The following is a 15,387-nucleotide window of genomic DNA, read 5'->3' on the forward strand; positions in this document are numbered from 1 at the left end:
TTTTTTTGCAAATTATAACTGGGAATTGATTTAAGAACTCCATTAATGATGGTCATGAAGCTATGGTATGTAATTAAAGAATAAAAATTTGAGTACAGATGTTTCCAAGTTGTCTGATGGGCTTCAATATTTTGCTTCAGGTGATTTAAATTTTTACTAGAAAACTTTTTAATACAGGCCTGATTTCACAGCCCTCTGTAATTGTCTTAAAGCACAAACATGGATCTCTTTTGAAAAATCTGCGTTGCTGATTCAGCACAGGGAAGTCTGGGGTGCGATTTCTCTGCCTGGTTTCTTTCGCTGCCATCTGACTAAATTTCTTGATTAACCATTTTGCTGAAGAGGACAGGAGACATGACAGAGTTGTGGCGACTGAGTAAATGAGATCACGTTTCTCTGTGAAATACAAACAGCTTGACTTTTATTTATGTATTTATTGGTTCTGAGATATACTGGAGTGCCTGACACCAAAGGCTTGAACGAAGTATGGAAGCTTCTCACTTTGTCCATGTCAATTTTGCTCCAAATTGAAGAAAATAGTCTTCAACTTTTGAAATAAATCTCTCCTTTCTTTATTGTCTGAATGTTTTATAATTTTTCTGGATTGGAACTTATTTTAAGTATTGCTAGACCAGGGAAATTTGAAGTAAAAATACAGCCTTACATAGATATTCTGATCATACCTGACCCCTTTTTTCTTTCTTCTTTTTTTTTCCTCTACAAATTAATAATATAAAGAGTTTTCTTGACTTTACCAGGAGCGACTACTCTGTTCCCCTTTTCTGAAAAACTGAAGCCTGCAGCTTAGCATAGCTAAGAATAGGTATTAGTTCTCTCCTTGACTGTACTTTCTATTCTGCCTCTCTTGACAACTGTGACAAAAGTGTCCTTTTCCATTCTAATTATATCAAGAAATGCACTGGGACAGAAGTGATAAGCGTTTTTGTTTTTGTAGTTGCCCAGCAGGCTCATGGAAACCTTCTGCGTGACCCAAATTGGAGGCTGCCTCACCGGCAAAAAACTATCTTGTGTCCCGGTCTGTGCAATAGCTGAATTTCTGGGTTTGCTGAGTTTCAGGTTCCTTGACTTCCCTGTTTCCTAAACATTTTTCCTATGCAAAAGCAAGAACCTGGGCTCAGCATTTCGTTGTGCATAAGTACACAATAAAGCAGCTTCTTACTATACATTTTCAATAGCTTGTTCCACTTCTGTTTCTAACTTGAGATGAAAATGTGCTATCCTTCAGAAAATGTGCCATCCTTCAGAATAAAGGCTAAGAAAGTGTGGAAACCTTCCAACAATAGGAAAAATGGAGAAGATTGTGCGATGTGGCCCTTCTTCCTGTGCTGAGACAGAAGCAAAATCCCCCCAAAAGCTGCGGCCTACCCTGTTTTCCAACAACCCTTCAGCAAGACTGTTCTATTTTCCTGATTAAACCATTCCAAAGTGTGTTTTTTTTTTTCTTTTTACCCTGTCCACTTCTCCCTCCTCCCATACCTATATAAACCCTTTTAAGGTTAAATCAATTATTTATTGTCTCCAGCAGAAATTGGCAAGTCTGTGCCTCTCATTGCCTCGAAAAAGGGTTCCCTTTTAGCTGCTGGCAGACTGCCCATCTCCAAGCCTCCCTCCAACGTGGTGCAGCTAGACTACCTACTAACAGGAAGAGATTCCGAACGAGGGAAAGCTCCTGCCTCCTCTCTCCTTAGCCAGGAGGGCATTTAAAGGCCTTCTCTGATTCTTTAATGACTTTGCAAGCTCCTAAAACAGCAACAAACATTTAGCCCCTTTAAAACCTGCTTGAGTGCTGATGCCCTGGAGGCTGCAGGAGCTCCTAGCGAAGGAGGTTGTTCCCTTGGTCTGCCTGCCCGCAGCCACCAGCTTAGCTGGATCCTAAAATGGTGTCAGTAGCCTCTCCCTTCACCCCGGAATAATTTTTTTTTTCTTTGTATTTTTTAAACAGTGAATTGTTGGCTGGGTCCTTTGAACTGCGGGTTCCACTAATCTGGTGCCATGAACTGAATTAGCAAAAGCGCCCGCTGAACTTTGGGTCTAAGCAGGAGTGTCATTGTGGCTCCTGCCTCCTTTATGCACCAAGGAAATTCTTCTCCTGCGTGCAGGGGGAGTTAGGGCAACTCGTGCGGGTGAAACGGCAGATTACTCTTCTCCTGGCTTCCCTTCCTGGTAAGATATGCAAACCAGAAAACCAGGCAGTTTCAGGAAGGAAAAATTAAAACAGGAAAGCTTTTTTTTTTTTTTTAATTATATAGTAAATATTCTATGTTTAAAAAGGGGCATTTGTCAAATAAATTGTTCAAAATTAGAAGTAAGGAAAAATTGATGGCTTTGTCTACAGACTGTAAGAACAACCACATCCTGAGACTCAAAATGCCCAGACCCAGATCTGCTTTATTTTGTGACTGAATTACTTGATGAAACAATTCTGTCATAATTTTTCCAGACTTTGGGTGTCTTAATTTGATTTTTAGGTTGCAGAGAGATTCAGAGCAAACATAACTGTGTGTAAAATATGGCACTGCAGCTTATATTTGGGATCTTTAAAGCATCTGTCCGATATTGCTGTCAGTATATAAACTGTACCATGTTGAAACTTGCTTCTCATGGTATTTATTGTTTTTTAAAAAACAAAAGCTTACATAAATAGCTATATTAGCTGTTGTCTGAAGCGGCTTCTTACCCAGTGAGACACTAGTCAGGACACCCGCCTGGGGCATTGGTAATAGCTGCAGATACTGACCTGGGAGCTCTGGATGTGGGGGGAGCAGCTGCCCCAGGTTCCCGGCCGGGGAGGGTGCCCGCTCACTGCACAGCAGAATGTGCTCTTGTTAGTCCTAGTGAGCTAAGCCAACAGGAATTATTCTAGTACCTCCTTTCATGCTATACATTATTTCCAAGGCCTGTTACATGTATAACTAGATTTTACTTTCTTAATTTATTATCAATTTCAGTATAGCAGTAAGTACATGGGTTCAGCAGGATATTTCATGCCATTTGAATATCAGCAATGACTTGTAGCTGCAGTGTTCTCTGAAACTTTGAAACCTGGCGATTGACAAGTTCTGCAGAACATCTTGGAGTTCTGCTAACAGCTGACAAAGAAATATTAGTGTAACAAGTGTTTCCAGATCTTGCTGCCACAAGACTTTCTGAAGCAGAATTTTATACAAGTGAAATTTGCTTTTGCAGCAGAGTGAAAGGACAACAGCTGTAAGTAAATGCTGTGGGAGTTCTGCATTTTCTTGCAGAGCTTTTGGAATTGAATACCCCTCTGCAGAATTGATGACTGCTGTGTTTTAGAAGTGTCTTGCAAATTGTTGTTGTCTTTCCCTTTTAAGAAAACTTAAATATTTGGAAAATGAGGCATTGTTTATCTTTCTCAACTTCTTAGTGGCTCTTTTCTTTCAAATAGACTGCGATGGTTGCTGTTCTAATAAACCTTTTATTAGCGAGGGGGGAGGGAGGAAGGGAAAGGTGGATAAATTTAAGAGGACCTAGTTAAATTAACTATTTAACCACACCGGTGGTTGTAAGGCCTGTCCCAAACTGCTTTTAGGCTTCACGAATGTGCTACTTGCTTCAGCAACTGTTCAGTAATGTGGGGATCCTATCAGAGGTGATGTTTGCTTTCTTATCCGCACTGTCCACAGGCGCCCGGCTTTGCTCTGATCTGCTCAAACACTTACAGTGTAAAACAACGAGGAAACTTGTGCTCCTGTGATAGCGATATCTGCTTCACCTGTATTACTGAAAAAAATGCATTTTTAATTACGGAGCTGTTCATTAACCAAGAACCTCGTTGTCCAAGTGCTGCATGTGATTCTGGAGCACACAAAGTGACACATAAAGTGGAGTGTAAGCAAGAAGCTCCCTGGGGGCTGTGCTGCCTGCGCTTGGGCAGGCTCCCTGTAGGCAGCCCGAGACCAGCAGAACCGCAGGGGGAAACTCCCCTCTTGCCCTGCAGGTCCTTTTTGGGCTTAAAATGCTTCTTTTGCAAAAATGCCAATCAAAGGAGAAAGTTAAATCACTGTCAAATGCCTCAGTGTCACCGTTTCTGCTTTGTATGGTTTCTCTTGCCAGTGCATGAACTCTTCCAGGTGCTTAGGAGTATTAGGCAGCTGTAAGGGTGGTGGTTATGAATCCTGCTGCTTCAGAGGAGCAGTAGCTGTTGCAGGGATGTTGCACAACAGTTTTTTTTTTTTTTTTTTCTACTGGAGAAAAGTTGTATCTTTCTGTGACTTTCTTAATGTGATAGCTGTTATAGATACCACAGTGATACTTGAACAGTTTTATTCTTCACAAATTTGCATTCCAACATGTACTTCAATTTCAGGTCAAGAATTGACACTAGTTAAAGTACAGGTCAAAACAAACTCTGTTTCTGCTAGTTTTCCTCAAATATCTGCATTAGAGAACCAACTTTATACCATTTTCAAGAAGCTGTGATGGGAGGAAAAACGTGTTATAAACTATTACTGGGTGCTTGAGATGTGCATGGCAGATTGTTCAGGATGCTGGCTGAGTTTGAGGATGCTGTGTTATGTCTCTTAAAGAGTATCAATCTGAATGATGAAGTAGAGGGAGTGAAAAAGGAGTGGAGACTTACTGGCTGACTCCTCTATATGTTAAATTTGGGTGCTTTTTTTCTAATCTGGGTAAGCTTTTTGTATAAGCATGCGTGAAGCAAAGCGCTTATTTAAGTGTTATTTAAATTTGCTAGTATAGGAAATGCAGCTTCATCTATATCCTTGGACAAAAGCTTTTTCATTAAAGGGAAAAGCCAGAATGCGTGAGTGGCAAAGTACGAGCACCGTAAACACTGTCATCTTTGTGCGTGATTTACAAAGGCTCTCATTGTAAGATCTTATTTCTATTTCTTTTTTATAAAATGCTTGACATCCCTATTGCAGTCTTTTGATCAATCATATATTTTCTCTTTTGCCGTAAAGCTCCTGAGTCCCTATATAACAGTGCTTCTAGTAGAGACGGCCACGGGCAGTGTATAAACGTGAGCAGTAAGCACAGGACCTCCAAGAGTTGCAAGTTCAGCCTCCAAGAAAGGCAAATAATTCACTGTATTAAGTTTTTATTTAGTATCGTCCTCAAAAAGGTGTTGCAGCTTTTTTGCTCTGCTTCTAGGCTTTATTTATTTATTTATTCACTGACAAGGCATCCAGTATCACTGGACAGAGACTTACATTTTTGGCCACTTTGGGAGCCACGTTCACAGTGTTATGGGAGAGCTAAAGCTGGAGGGAACTTCAATGGCTCAAGTAGCACAAGCTCTTTCTGGCAGGACATTGTGTTCTGTGTACTGAGGCACTTTGTTTCATAATCTAGTTTCATAAAGCAAAATATTAATAGAAATGTTTCCATTAAAGTGATTTCAGTAGTTTTTCACATGCAATTAGGACAAAGTCATAGCTCTGCCATGGAAGTAAAATGAAAAATGACCAAAACCAAATTTAATTGATAAAAGTAAATTACATGCTTAGTTTTATTATTTCTAATCTGAGGAAAAATATTGGCTAGCCGTTTTTTAGGTTACTTTATTGAGAGTATCTAAGTGGATCATTTTAGCCATTTAACTGTTCAATGGCTTTACTAGGCAAATATATTTGAGGGATATACTTCTGTTTTTTTTTTTTTTTTTTCCCCACATAGCTTTACAATGTCAAATCAACTGAACATGAAAACTGTAAAGCTGTTAAATAATATTTGCACTAGTATGGCTTGTCCTAAATTCACTGAGCTATTAATAGGCTTATAACACTTACTGTTTTGTTTTGTGCTTTTCTTAGACTTACGCATTGAATTATGCAGCTAAGTATTAGCCAGAGAAGGTTGCTGCATAATGGATTGCTGTGGAGTCCCGTTTTAAATTAGCTTTTGGAATTAGTTTTTTTCACAGTGCAGTAGCAGCAGGCTTGCTGCAAACCTCCCTGCTCTTGTTGGGTGTCACAGGAAGCTTTAAATGCTCCTGAATGTGTTAGGAAGTGGAATCCTGCCCATGGTTGTGAAAACATAAGCCGAGCAGCAACAGGGCAGAGGAGATCAGCTAATTTTTGTTGTTGTAATTTTTCTTTCCTAGCACAGCTGTCCCTTAACAAAAGATAAAATGTAGCGTTTTTCAGATCTGTTTGCTCTCATTTCTGACTAATAAAGCTGGTATTAAAGTCACAGGCCTCCCTAAATAGACAGTGGCCTTGGCAATAAGCCCTGTTGCTGGGAAATTGGGATTTTCTGCCTCTGGCTGTGGCAGAATCTGCCTGTTGGCCTTGTCGTCCTGCTGGGCTTGTGGAGAGGCAGCCCTGCCCTGCCCCTGCTCTCCTGCTCTTCCCGTGAGCAGGACACGCTCTTACGTGTAACCTCTTGAAGAGAGTTGGGGTAAGATTTGTGTGTGTTCGTGTGTGTATTGTTTTTTTCGGTCACTTGGGTGACTTTCAGTAACACACTTGAACGAAAAAGAAGCTCTTAGCTTCACGGTTGTGCTGTTCAGAAAAGCTGCCGAGGGCAGCAGGACAGCTCAAGCTGTCGGGTACAGGCAGGATGATATTCCAGCAGGTTATGGTTTGGAAGCTAGCACTGCCGTCATGCTTTAAGCAGTTGTTTTCTGGCATTTATATAAAGTAACATTAAAAGTTAAGTTGCTCAGATACGTGAGAAGCTAATGAGCGCTTTGGCATTGGAACGTGCCTGGTGGAGTCTGGTGAGGTTGCTTTTCATGGTGCAGAGTTGAGGTAGGGTTCAGAGGCTGCCAGGCTGTGGCCTTTGCTGAAATGTTGACTGTTGGTTCATGAATGATTAACAAGTTGTTTTATTTAAAGGCACGTATCTGCTTCCCGACGGCTCTGCCTAGAGCGTGAGCTCAGGAAAAGCCAGGTGTGCAGCTTGGGTTGGTCCTGAAAGCTTCGCCCTGCTCCCCGCAAGGTCTCTGTGCATATCTGGTGCTGAGACTGCCTCTAAATGGAGTGGATTCCCACAGTGCTTAAAATGGAGAAAATAGCAAAATTTAGAGAGAGATCGTTATATTCATAAGGTTGTCAGTGAGCTGTGTAGGCTTCTCTGTCAAACTATGATAGATTTAGTTTCATGTTTACGAGCTGTTTCTCACCTCTGTAGTGCAAAGATGAAGCTCAGAAAGGGAATTGCCAATTGCAAATCCTCGTGTACACACGGACATGTTTACTGTTTAACATGCATTTAAGTTTCCCTTAACTGTTCACATCCGGCTTGGGGAAAAAGTTCATGCAAGTCATTAGAACTATTGTATGTAGTTACTGCTTTGTCTGTTTAGACGTGTAAATTTGCAATAACTGATGGGTTTATCCAAGTTTAAAAAGTAATTTAACTATTGAAGGTTTTGGTAGAGTTTTTTCACCTTCAATGAAATTGCGAAGTTGTTGGAGGTCCTCGGGCTCCACAGTGACATCTAGTGGGACGCACGTCCCTCTAATCCCCCCCAGACGGAGGGACACTGCTTGGCCTCGCTGCCAGCACGGGCCAGGAAGCACATTGGAAGTGATTCCACGAGTTTGGGAGCTTTTTAAGAATTGTCTTCAACACCAATAAATATTCAATCCATTTTGTATAGAAAACAGTCTAGTAGGCGCTGTGGAACAGAGCACGGTGGCAACGAGCCCTGGGATCCTCGCGTCCCTCATGGTCTCAGAAGTGCTCAGAGCAGCTTCCGATAAGGATATTCAGTCCCCTGGAGATGCACTTATGAGCTAAACTGTATCTTGAAGGGAGATTTGGTGTTTTGTTTTTCTTCATCACTGAAAATAATAACTGTCAAAGTACCGTTTAAGAAACTTCTCCTGTAAGATTTTTTCTGAGCAAATGGTGAGAGGTTGCAGCAGGGTAGGAAAGTAGCTGGTGGTCTGGTGGGCAGGGTGGGTTGAGGTCGTTTGTTCAGGGCAATAAAATTTAGTGAAATGTGGTGCTAGTCTGGATTTTCCCCTGAAAAATCAGAAATTGGTATTTTGAATTTAGAAATATTAAGCGTTGAGGAGACGAGCGCTCATTAAGACCAGGTTGCTCTGCTCTCCTGGTGTAGTGGGCATCCCTCACTCTGATCTTTGGTCACGACACTGAAGCCTTTGAAAATCCTGCATGTGAAATCCCTGAGCCAGATTTTTCTTGTGTGTGGCCTGAGAGCATTTTAAACACAATATTGAACATACTTTGTCATCAGCCTTATATTTGGAAAACATTTTTGGTTTTTATTAATACCCAGATTTTTTTTTTTGATGGTGCTCTTCATTCTCTTCTTTAAAGGCAAACAGTAAATGCAAACCGGAAAGTTTTCTTATTGTCCTTATTTTTGTGGAAAAGGCTGAATCAATCAACTCTGCTGCAGTTTTTTTTTTTCCCCCGAATTTCAGTAGAACGCCTAGGTAGCAGCAAGGGCACTTGATGCTGCTTTTACCACTTCTTTCAGTAGAGGAAGAATGCGGAGGTCGGTGCGCTCCCAGCGCGGGCGAACGTGGGCTTGGGAGACAGGCCCTGAAGTGGCGGCTCCGCTTCCCTGGGAAATGCAGCCCTCACCCCGCTGGGAAGCAGAGCAGAGCCTGCGGGAGAGCAGAGCCTTTCGGCAGCAGCCTTGGGGAAGTCATCAGAGTTATTCTCTCAGCTTGCACTGGCATATATTCATCCTGAGGAGAGTTGGGCAACTCTTTTTCCTTATCTTACGGAAAAAAACAAGTGAGAGAAAGCAGTATTTTACAGTTTCTGCTAAGTTTTAGCCCCCTTCGATTTTTTTCCCCCTCTCAATTGGACAGAAGTGATACTCTTTTTGCCTCACTAGCTTTGCTACTGGGACAGCCTTTCTTTTTTTTCCGCTCCATATGGTTTGCCTGGTGTTCTGTTAAGCCCGCTGTACTTGCAATATCTCCATCTGGTAAGTTGTCAGTTTTAGAGAGGCGCAAAGCAGGTCTCTGCCTGCTTTAATTCCATTAAGTTTCTCTCTGGGAGTTTCCCCTCGGGTGAGGGTCGGGCCGCTCATTGGGAATAGGGCTGGTGCCATCAGTTGTTGCTGGCGGCGTGGTGCGGTACGCTGTCCTGCATGAGCAAACCTCAATAATTTGTCATTAGGGGTAGCCTAGATTAGCAGATTTATTTATTTTAATGTTTAAAAGTACATGGACTTCTATGTAAAGAGGCAGCAGGAGGTGCACGGACTTGGCTCCAGTAGGCTCCATTTTAAAACTAAGCAGGGGGAAGGAATGGTAAAAATGATATTGCTACTTCCTTAGAGCTCCTCTGTAACATGCCTGAAAATAGAGAAATAGTTGTGCATTAACAGGAAACTTTATACAACTTGGGAGCAGCTTATTGTGGAACCATAGTCTTGTAATCACAGTTCTAGTGAAAACACATGCTCTTACAGTCTGTGTGGTCTGTTTTATATGGTTGTAGTCGTCAGACCAGAAAGTGTATATATTTTATTTCCTAAATGCTCTTGTAACTTATTTAAAGGTACTCATAGTTTAGGTGAGTGCCACGGACATTTAACCATGCCCTTTGTGTTAGTAAACTCTTTATTAATGAGGCATTGCCATTGATACTTGATTTTCTTGTAGATATTTGCCTTTCTACTTGTGTGCATATATGTGAATAAAGTTAGACAGATAAGAGTATTTACTTGATTTAAGAAAAGGGTGGTAATGAGTACACTATTAGTGATATTATGTAAAATATTTCTTAATAGACGTCTACCTGGAACGGCTTCCAGGTGAACGATCCAGGGAGATTCCGGAGTTCCATAGTCACAACGTTGGGCTCGTGTTTTGAAGTGAACCCTTTGCTTAGGTCTTGCTGCCAAGGTGGAAGAGCTGCTTTATAGTCATCCGCAGCTGTACAGCAGGAGAAGGGGCTCAGGAATCATCTCTGCTTAACCAGAGGCACTCAAGACACAGGGCACTCTGTCTCCAACGAGATCATGTTGCTTAGAGGCCCTGCGTGATGCTTGAACTGTGGAACTGAAGTTTTCGAAGAAGGCAGCGTGTAATTATTGATTCCAATGTATTTCGAAACTATTGCAAAGCACAGTTATAATTATCTGCTGTCATCTGGAGAAATGTTGAAAGATTGTTTCAGTACAAAGTAGATACAGCTTGTGATATTAACCTTATAGTTAATAACCTAATGTTTTCATGCCCCAGTGTTTTGTGGTAGTATTTTATTCTTCTCTATGCAACAACAGAAAGGGAGTTTGTTGGTCTGTTTTACTGCATAATATATTTTGATTTTTAAGGGAGCATTATAAAATTAATTTGCTCTTATTAACACATTTCTTCTCTTAATAGCCAACAACTCCACCAAGCCAAGGGAGGCCCGATTCACCAGTTTATGCTAATTTACAAGAACTGAAAATATCTCAATCTGCACTTCCTCCACTTCCTACAAGTGCTCCAGTCCAAATAAATGGGGAATGGGAAACCCATAAAGATACTACAGGACGCTATTATTACTACAACAGAGGAACACAGGAGCGAACCTGGAAACCTCCACGTTGGGCCCGAGATGCAAGCATAAATAAAGGGGATTCCCAGAGCCATGCAGATCATGAGGTAGCTCTTTCAGAGATCAAACATGGGCTTGTAATGCGTGGGACTGCTGTTCTGCTATGGAATTTGATAATGATTTAATTTCCTGATCACGAATCTCTAATTTAGAGATTTGAAGGGGTGTCTTCATTTGTCTTCTCAGTCATGTGGCTTGATATGAAGTGATAAATATGAGCAATTTATCTTTTTTGTTCACTGTGTACAGTGATTGTGTACTGCAATGAGTACGTGAAGTGTACAAGAGATCCAAAACATCAGTGCTTACAGTTATGGAAATGTTTTACAGTTTCTAAGCAGAGTATTGTGGTTTTTCTTTTAAAGGGAGAAGCTAATAAGAAATTTTGTGCCTCTGCAATATGAATCTGCCAGGATTTGCAGGGAGACCATGGTAACTTGTGTGCCGTGGAACATGTTCCCTTTCCCTCTGCGTTCAGAGCGTGGCTGCAATTTCGGGAATGGCTTTTAGGGGGAAGCAGTGAAAGATCCACTGCACGTCCCTCCTGAGAGGGGAAAAATGAGGGGGGGAGGAAAACGTTTACACTTGAATCATCCCTTCGTGAGGAAGTAGAGGATTCACAATGAACAGAGAAAATCTAGTTTGACTGTATGACTTGTTAGAGCAAACTCATAGCGTTTGTTTGGGAAATTTGAATTGAGGTGTTTGTCGATGGCAGGCTCTGTGTAGATCCTTAGATGAGAACTTTAGAACAACATTAAAGGAGCAATATTTTTTGAGTTAGCTTTGAGAAAATACTTCTCTTCATTCTGTGAATGACATCTGGGTATCTTAAGACATAAACATTGCCATGCTGGAAGGTCTGTCCAGCCAGTGGTGCAGAGGCTTGGAAGAGAGGAGGAAGCAGAAGGGATTTGTCCTGGCTTTTGGCAGTCTGGCCAGGAGCTTCTGGCGGGGTAGCACCGAGACAGCAAACACTGGGTGGATCAGTGGATTTCTTTTGTCATTTATATAATCCTTTTACGCTGAATCTTTTGTGCATGAGGTGCGTTAGAAAGCTGCCTTCGGATGTCCTGCTTGGCCGCAGATCTTGCTTAACACAGTTAAAACTTGATACAAACCTATTTACTTTAAAAGCTTGTTTGGGGTAGTATTTCTGAAGTGCAGATAACACTGAGTGCAGCTGGCTGCTGCAGAGGACCAGGCAGAGGTGTTGTTTTACCTGTGGGGATTCAGGTAAAGCACAGTAACGTAGCTGAGATGAAGATTACCATTTAAACGTGCTTAAAATAGTACTCTTAAAATAGCCCTCTTGTATTCAAACCGTACTTAAGCTAATCAGCTTCTGGATTGAAAGACAAAGCAAACATCTAGTAATAAATCTTCCACTTCTGTATGCCCTTTAAAATATATGTACGTGTATGGTTTTGCCAGATTCTCTGTTGAGCTGCTATTCTTGTATAGTTTTAAAATTTAATTTTGAGCTGCTCTAAAGTTTTAGTTTGCTGGGAGTCCTGGTGCAGAAGTCTGTCCTGGCTCCCTAGTGCAAGAAGCCCTTGGCAGTTCCCCCTTTGCTGGCACTCGCAGCAGTCCCCATGTCTTCTCTTTGGCTGCTGGCAGCAACAGTGATACCTGTGAAGAGTCTCTAAATGTCATGTCACCATCTCTGGTGATGGTCTATTCTCAACCTTTTGCCCGGTAGGGCCTTGGTTCTCATTACAGGCAAGATAATTGTTGTTTGGGGTTCGAACACTCCCTACAAGGAGCTGAAGTGTTTCTTTTGTCACTGTTCTTCCCTGTCTTCATGGAGAGGGCTTCCAATAAGCCTTGTCTTTACACCCTCCCCATCTGCAACTGAGGCATCTGTCTTATTTCCACCTCTTCCCTGCCACTACATCTTGTGGCTGCATGTTCAGAAACCCTAATTTTTACTACCCATATTCTTCAGTTTATTTGTGAAGCTTAATGCATTTGGCTTTCAGATAATTTGGTAACCAAGCTTTCAGTCATTGTAATAATTAGTGAAAGCTGATGTAATTTCTTTTGCTGCAGTAAGTTGAATTGGCTTTTGCAGGTCTAGTCTGAGTTACCCTCAATCATTTCAGAGTTAGAGAGCAATAAAGGCATGTGCTGGTACATTAAATGCCAGTTGTTTCTCTAGTGATTTATCCTCAGAGGAGTTGGTAGCTTATACTAGATAACAAAATGGAAAGGTGAGTAAATATGAAGAATGTATCAATGAAGTATCTAACTTGTACAAAAACAACAGGATTGCCTTTACATTGCAGATCATACATCTTCAAATTCTTCTAAGTATTCAGCATATTCTCCTTGCCCTGACAATAGTAGAAACACTTTAAAATCTAGGTAGGTTGAATGGGAGATGAGAAATGCCTCCTGAGGGTGCTTCTTTTTTTCTAGGTGCTTTCTGCACACGGGTCTCTGCCCTGAAGAATTTCCATTTAAATGGAAAAACAACAAGAAAGATGGTAGAAAAGATGACATGGGGGCATTTTCATAATCACTCTTTCAGTCCCATGGCTCTGTTAGGAGGTAGGAGGTTTGGTGGTGAGACTTCCAGGGAAGTGGGTGTGATGCCATTGGGAAGGAGCAAGGAAGATGGATTAAACAGCAGTGAGGTGAAGAGCATAAAGGCAGTTAATGCTGTAGAAATGTAGAAAATGGAACAGAATTGTTGAATGTGGTTTATCCAGTGTTCTCTTTGACCCTCATTTAAGCAGCTTCAGCACTTGTCCTGCTAGCTGAGGGATAAACAAAGCCTTGGCTTGATAAACTTAGTAACAACTTAGGAATTTTCTTCATGTTTAGATCCTCAAAGGTTAAGTTCCTAGATTGTGTAGTAGGTGGGATTAGTTAAGCCTTGGAACAGCAACACTATTATTATACAAAAGCATTGTGGATACTTGCAATGCATAATCCTTCTTATCATGCAGTTTTTTTTTTTTTCCCTGACAGAATTTTCACTTGGGAGCTCTCTGTTTTAGTTTTAAGTGCATTGATGGAACGTGAGTCTCTGAACTTGCTTGGAAGAGGTAAATACAACTACAGAGTCACAGAGTGGTTGAGTTTGGAAGGGACCTCTAGAGATCATCAGTCCAACCCCCTGCTCCAGCAGGGTCACCTAGAGCACGTGGCACAGGGTGGCATCCAGGCGGGTTTGGAAGATCTCCAGAGAAGGAGACTCCACAACCTCTCTGGGCAGCCTGTGCCAGGGCTCTGTCACCTTCGCAAGAAGGAAGTTCTTCCTCACATGGAGATGGAACTTCCTGTGTTTTAATTTATAACCCCTTGTTCTGTCACCGGCCACCACTGAGAAGAGTATGACTCCCTCTTTACCATTATTTGGCAGTAATTCCTGAAAATAGAAAAGTCCAAAGTTTCTGTTTTGATCAAATGTGAAAATGATATTTATTCATTAAAACATAATGTAAACAATGTGTATGTGCTTTAGATGCCTTATAACTAGCTGTTAATATCAGACCAGTAGAACTGCTAATTTCTCTAGTTCAGGTCTTTAACTACTGAGACTGAGGATTTCCTTACCTGTGTAAGGAATCAGGTTGGAATCAGAGGCTCCAACCTTCCCGTTAGGGCATGTGTGGGAAATGTGGCATTAGTGCATGCCCTGTTGGTCCTTGAAGTACATCTTTCGTGTTACTTTATTGTTGACTGAAAGACTTCCTATAGGTTTTGCTGTGCTTCGTAAGCAACCTCCTGTCTGTTTAGGGTGGAAGTCTCTCTAAGGCAAGCTGTAAGCTACTCCAAAAGGGAAAATTTAGAAAAATATAACAAATCCATAACAATCATTTGGAAATCTCGGTCGATACTTAGTCTTTAAAAAACCACTGGCTTAAAAATCTGAAATCCTAAGATGATAAATCTTTTCAGGATAGTAGTTTTTGTATAGGTTAAAATTGGAATCCTGCCTTTCTCCCACTTTGTGATTTTCCTTACAACCCTTATACTTGTCCTGCAGAACTTACGGCCGTGTTTAACTATCACCATTTTCAAATGGCAAGATTCCTTCCCGCTTAACAGTTGCGCGTGCTGCTTGCCTAGGAGCCAGGTAGTGCCCAGGAGACCTGCCCCAAGTGCCTGTTTGGTGGCACCGCGGTGCGGTTGCTGTCAGGGATGGAACCTGGGCAGGAGGATCTGTGCAGCATGGAGCGGATCCTTCCCGGAATGCTGCTTCGCGTTAGGAAGGAGGTGAACGAGCAGTATTAGGGGACAGAAGGTGGTTGAAGTGTGTGTGCTATTTTTTTTTTTTTCACTTTGCATGTCAGTCTTGTTCTTTACATTATAATTCATTTCTGTCTTCAGAAAATAATCTTACAGCTTGGATGCTTGTGACTTCACTTGCTGTAACATCTGGTTTTTCTGTTGTTCATTGTTTTATCTGTCAGAGTTGAAAAACTGGGAGTGGAAATTCCTAATGTTTTAGGATGCATTGCGCAACTCCTGTGAAGTGTTGGCACTTAAACAGATGCAGCTGGAATTTCGGACTATCCCTAGTGTTTGTTGTGGTTTTGTATGCTGTTTGGGGAGGGATGAAAAGGATTTAGGTATGAACAACTGGGATGTTGCCAGAAAACCAAAGCATCAGGTCTTCCAGCTTCCCTATGCAATATAGATTATTAAAGCCAATCCATTTCATCATTCAGTAATGTAAATTTATGGAAATAAATTTTAGATTGAAATAAAATTTAGATTGAGTGAAAACTGGTTGATTGGAAAGAGTTGTACTGCATAGCATAAGTTTGGATAGTTGAAGCTTGGTGTCATGGAACAGATAAAGCTGCATCGCTATAAGCTCGGTCATTC

At 41.4% G+C, this 15,387-nt stretch overlaps 1 protein-coding gene across 8 annotated transcripts in view; it reads left to right on the forward strand.

Moving 5' to 3' along the window:
* The window catches only part of ARHGAP12 (Rho GTPase activating protein 12), a 66,199-nt gene that overhangs the window by 18,254 nt on the left and 32,558 nt on the right, over window positions 1–15,387 (forward strand). For 6 of the 8 annotated variants that reach the window (XM_088533960.1, XM_088533964.1, XM_010221125.2 and 3 more), the window contains one exon: window positions 10,329–10,592. The exons of the other annotated variants lie outside the window; for them this stretch is intronic. In XM_088533960.1, coding sequence (XP_088390086.1) covers window positions 10,329–10,592 — 264 coding nt within the window. The remainder of the gene's footprint in view (window positions 1–10,328; window positions 10,593–15,387) is intronic. 8 annotated transcript variants of the gene reach the window in all.

Source organism: Tinamus guttatus, unplaced genomic scaffold (assembly GCF_059628265.1).
Source record: "Tinamus guttatus ecotype Peru unplaced genomic scaffold, ASM5962826v1 Tinamus_guttatus_pri_ptg000530l, whole genome shotgun sequence".
Taxonomy (NCBI): domain Eukaryota; kingdom Metazoa; phylum Chordata; class Aves; order Tinamiformes; family Tinamidae; genus Tinamus; species Tinamus guttatus.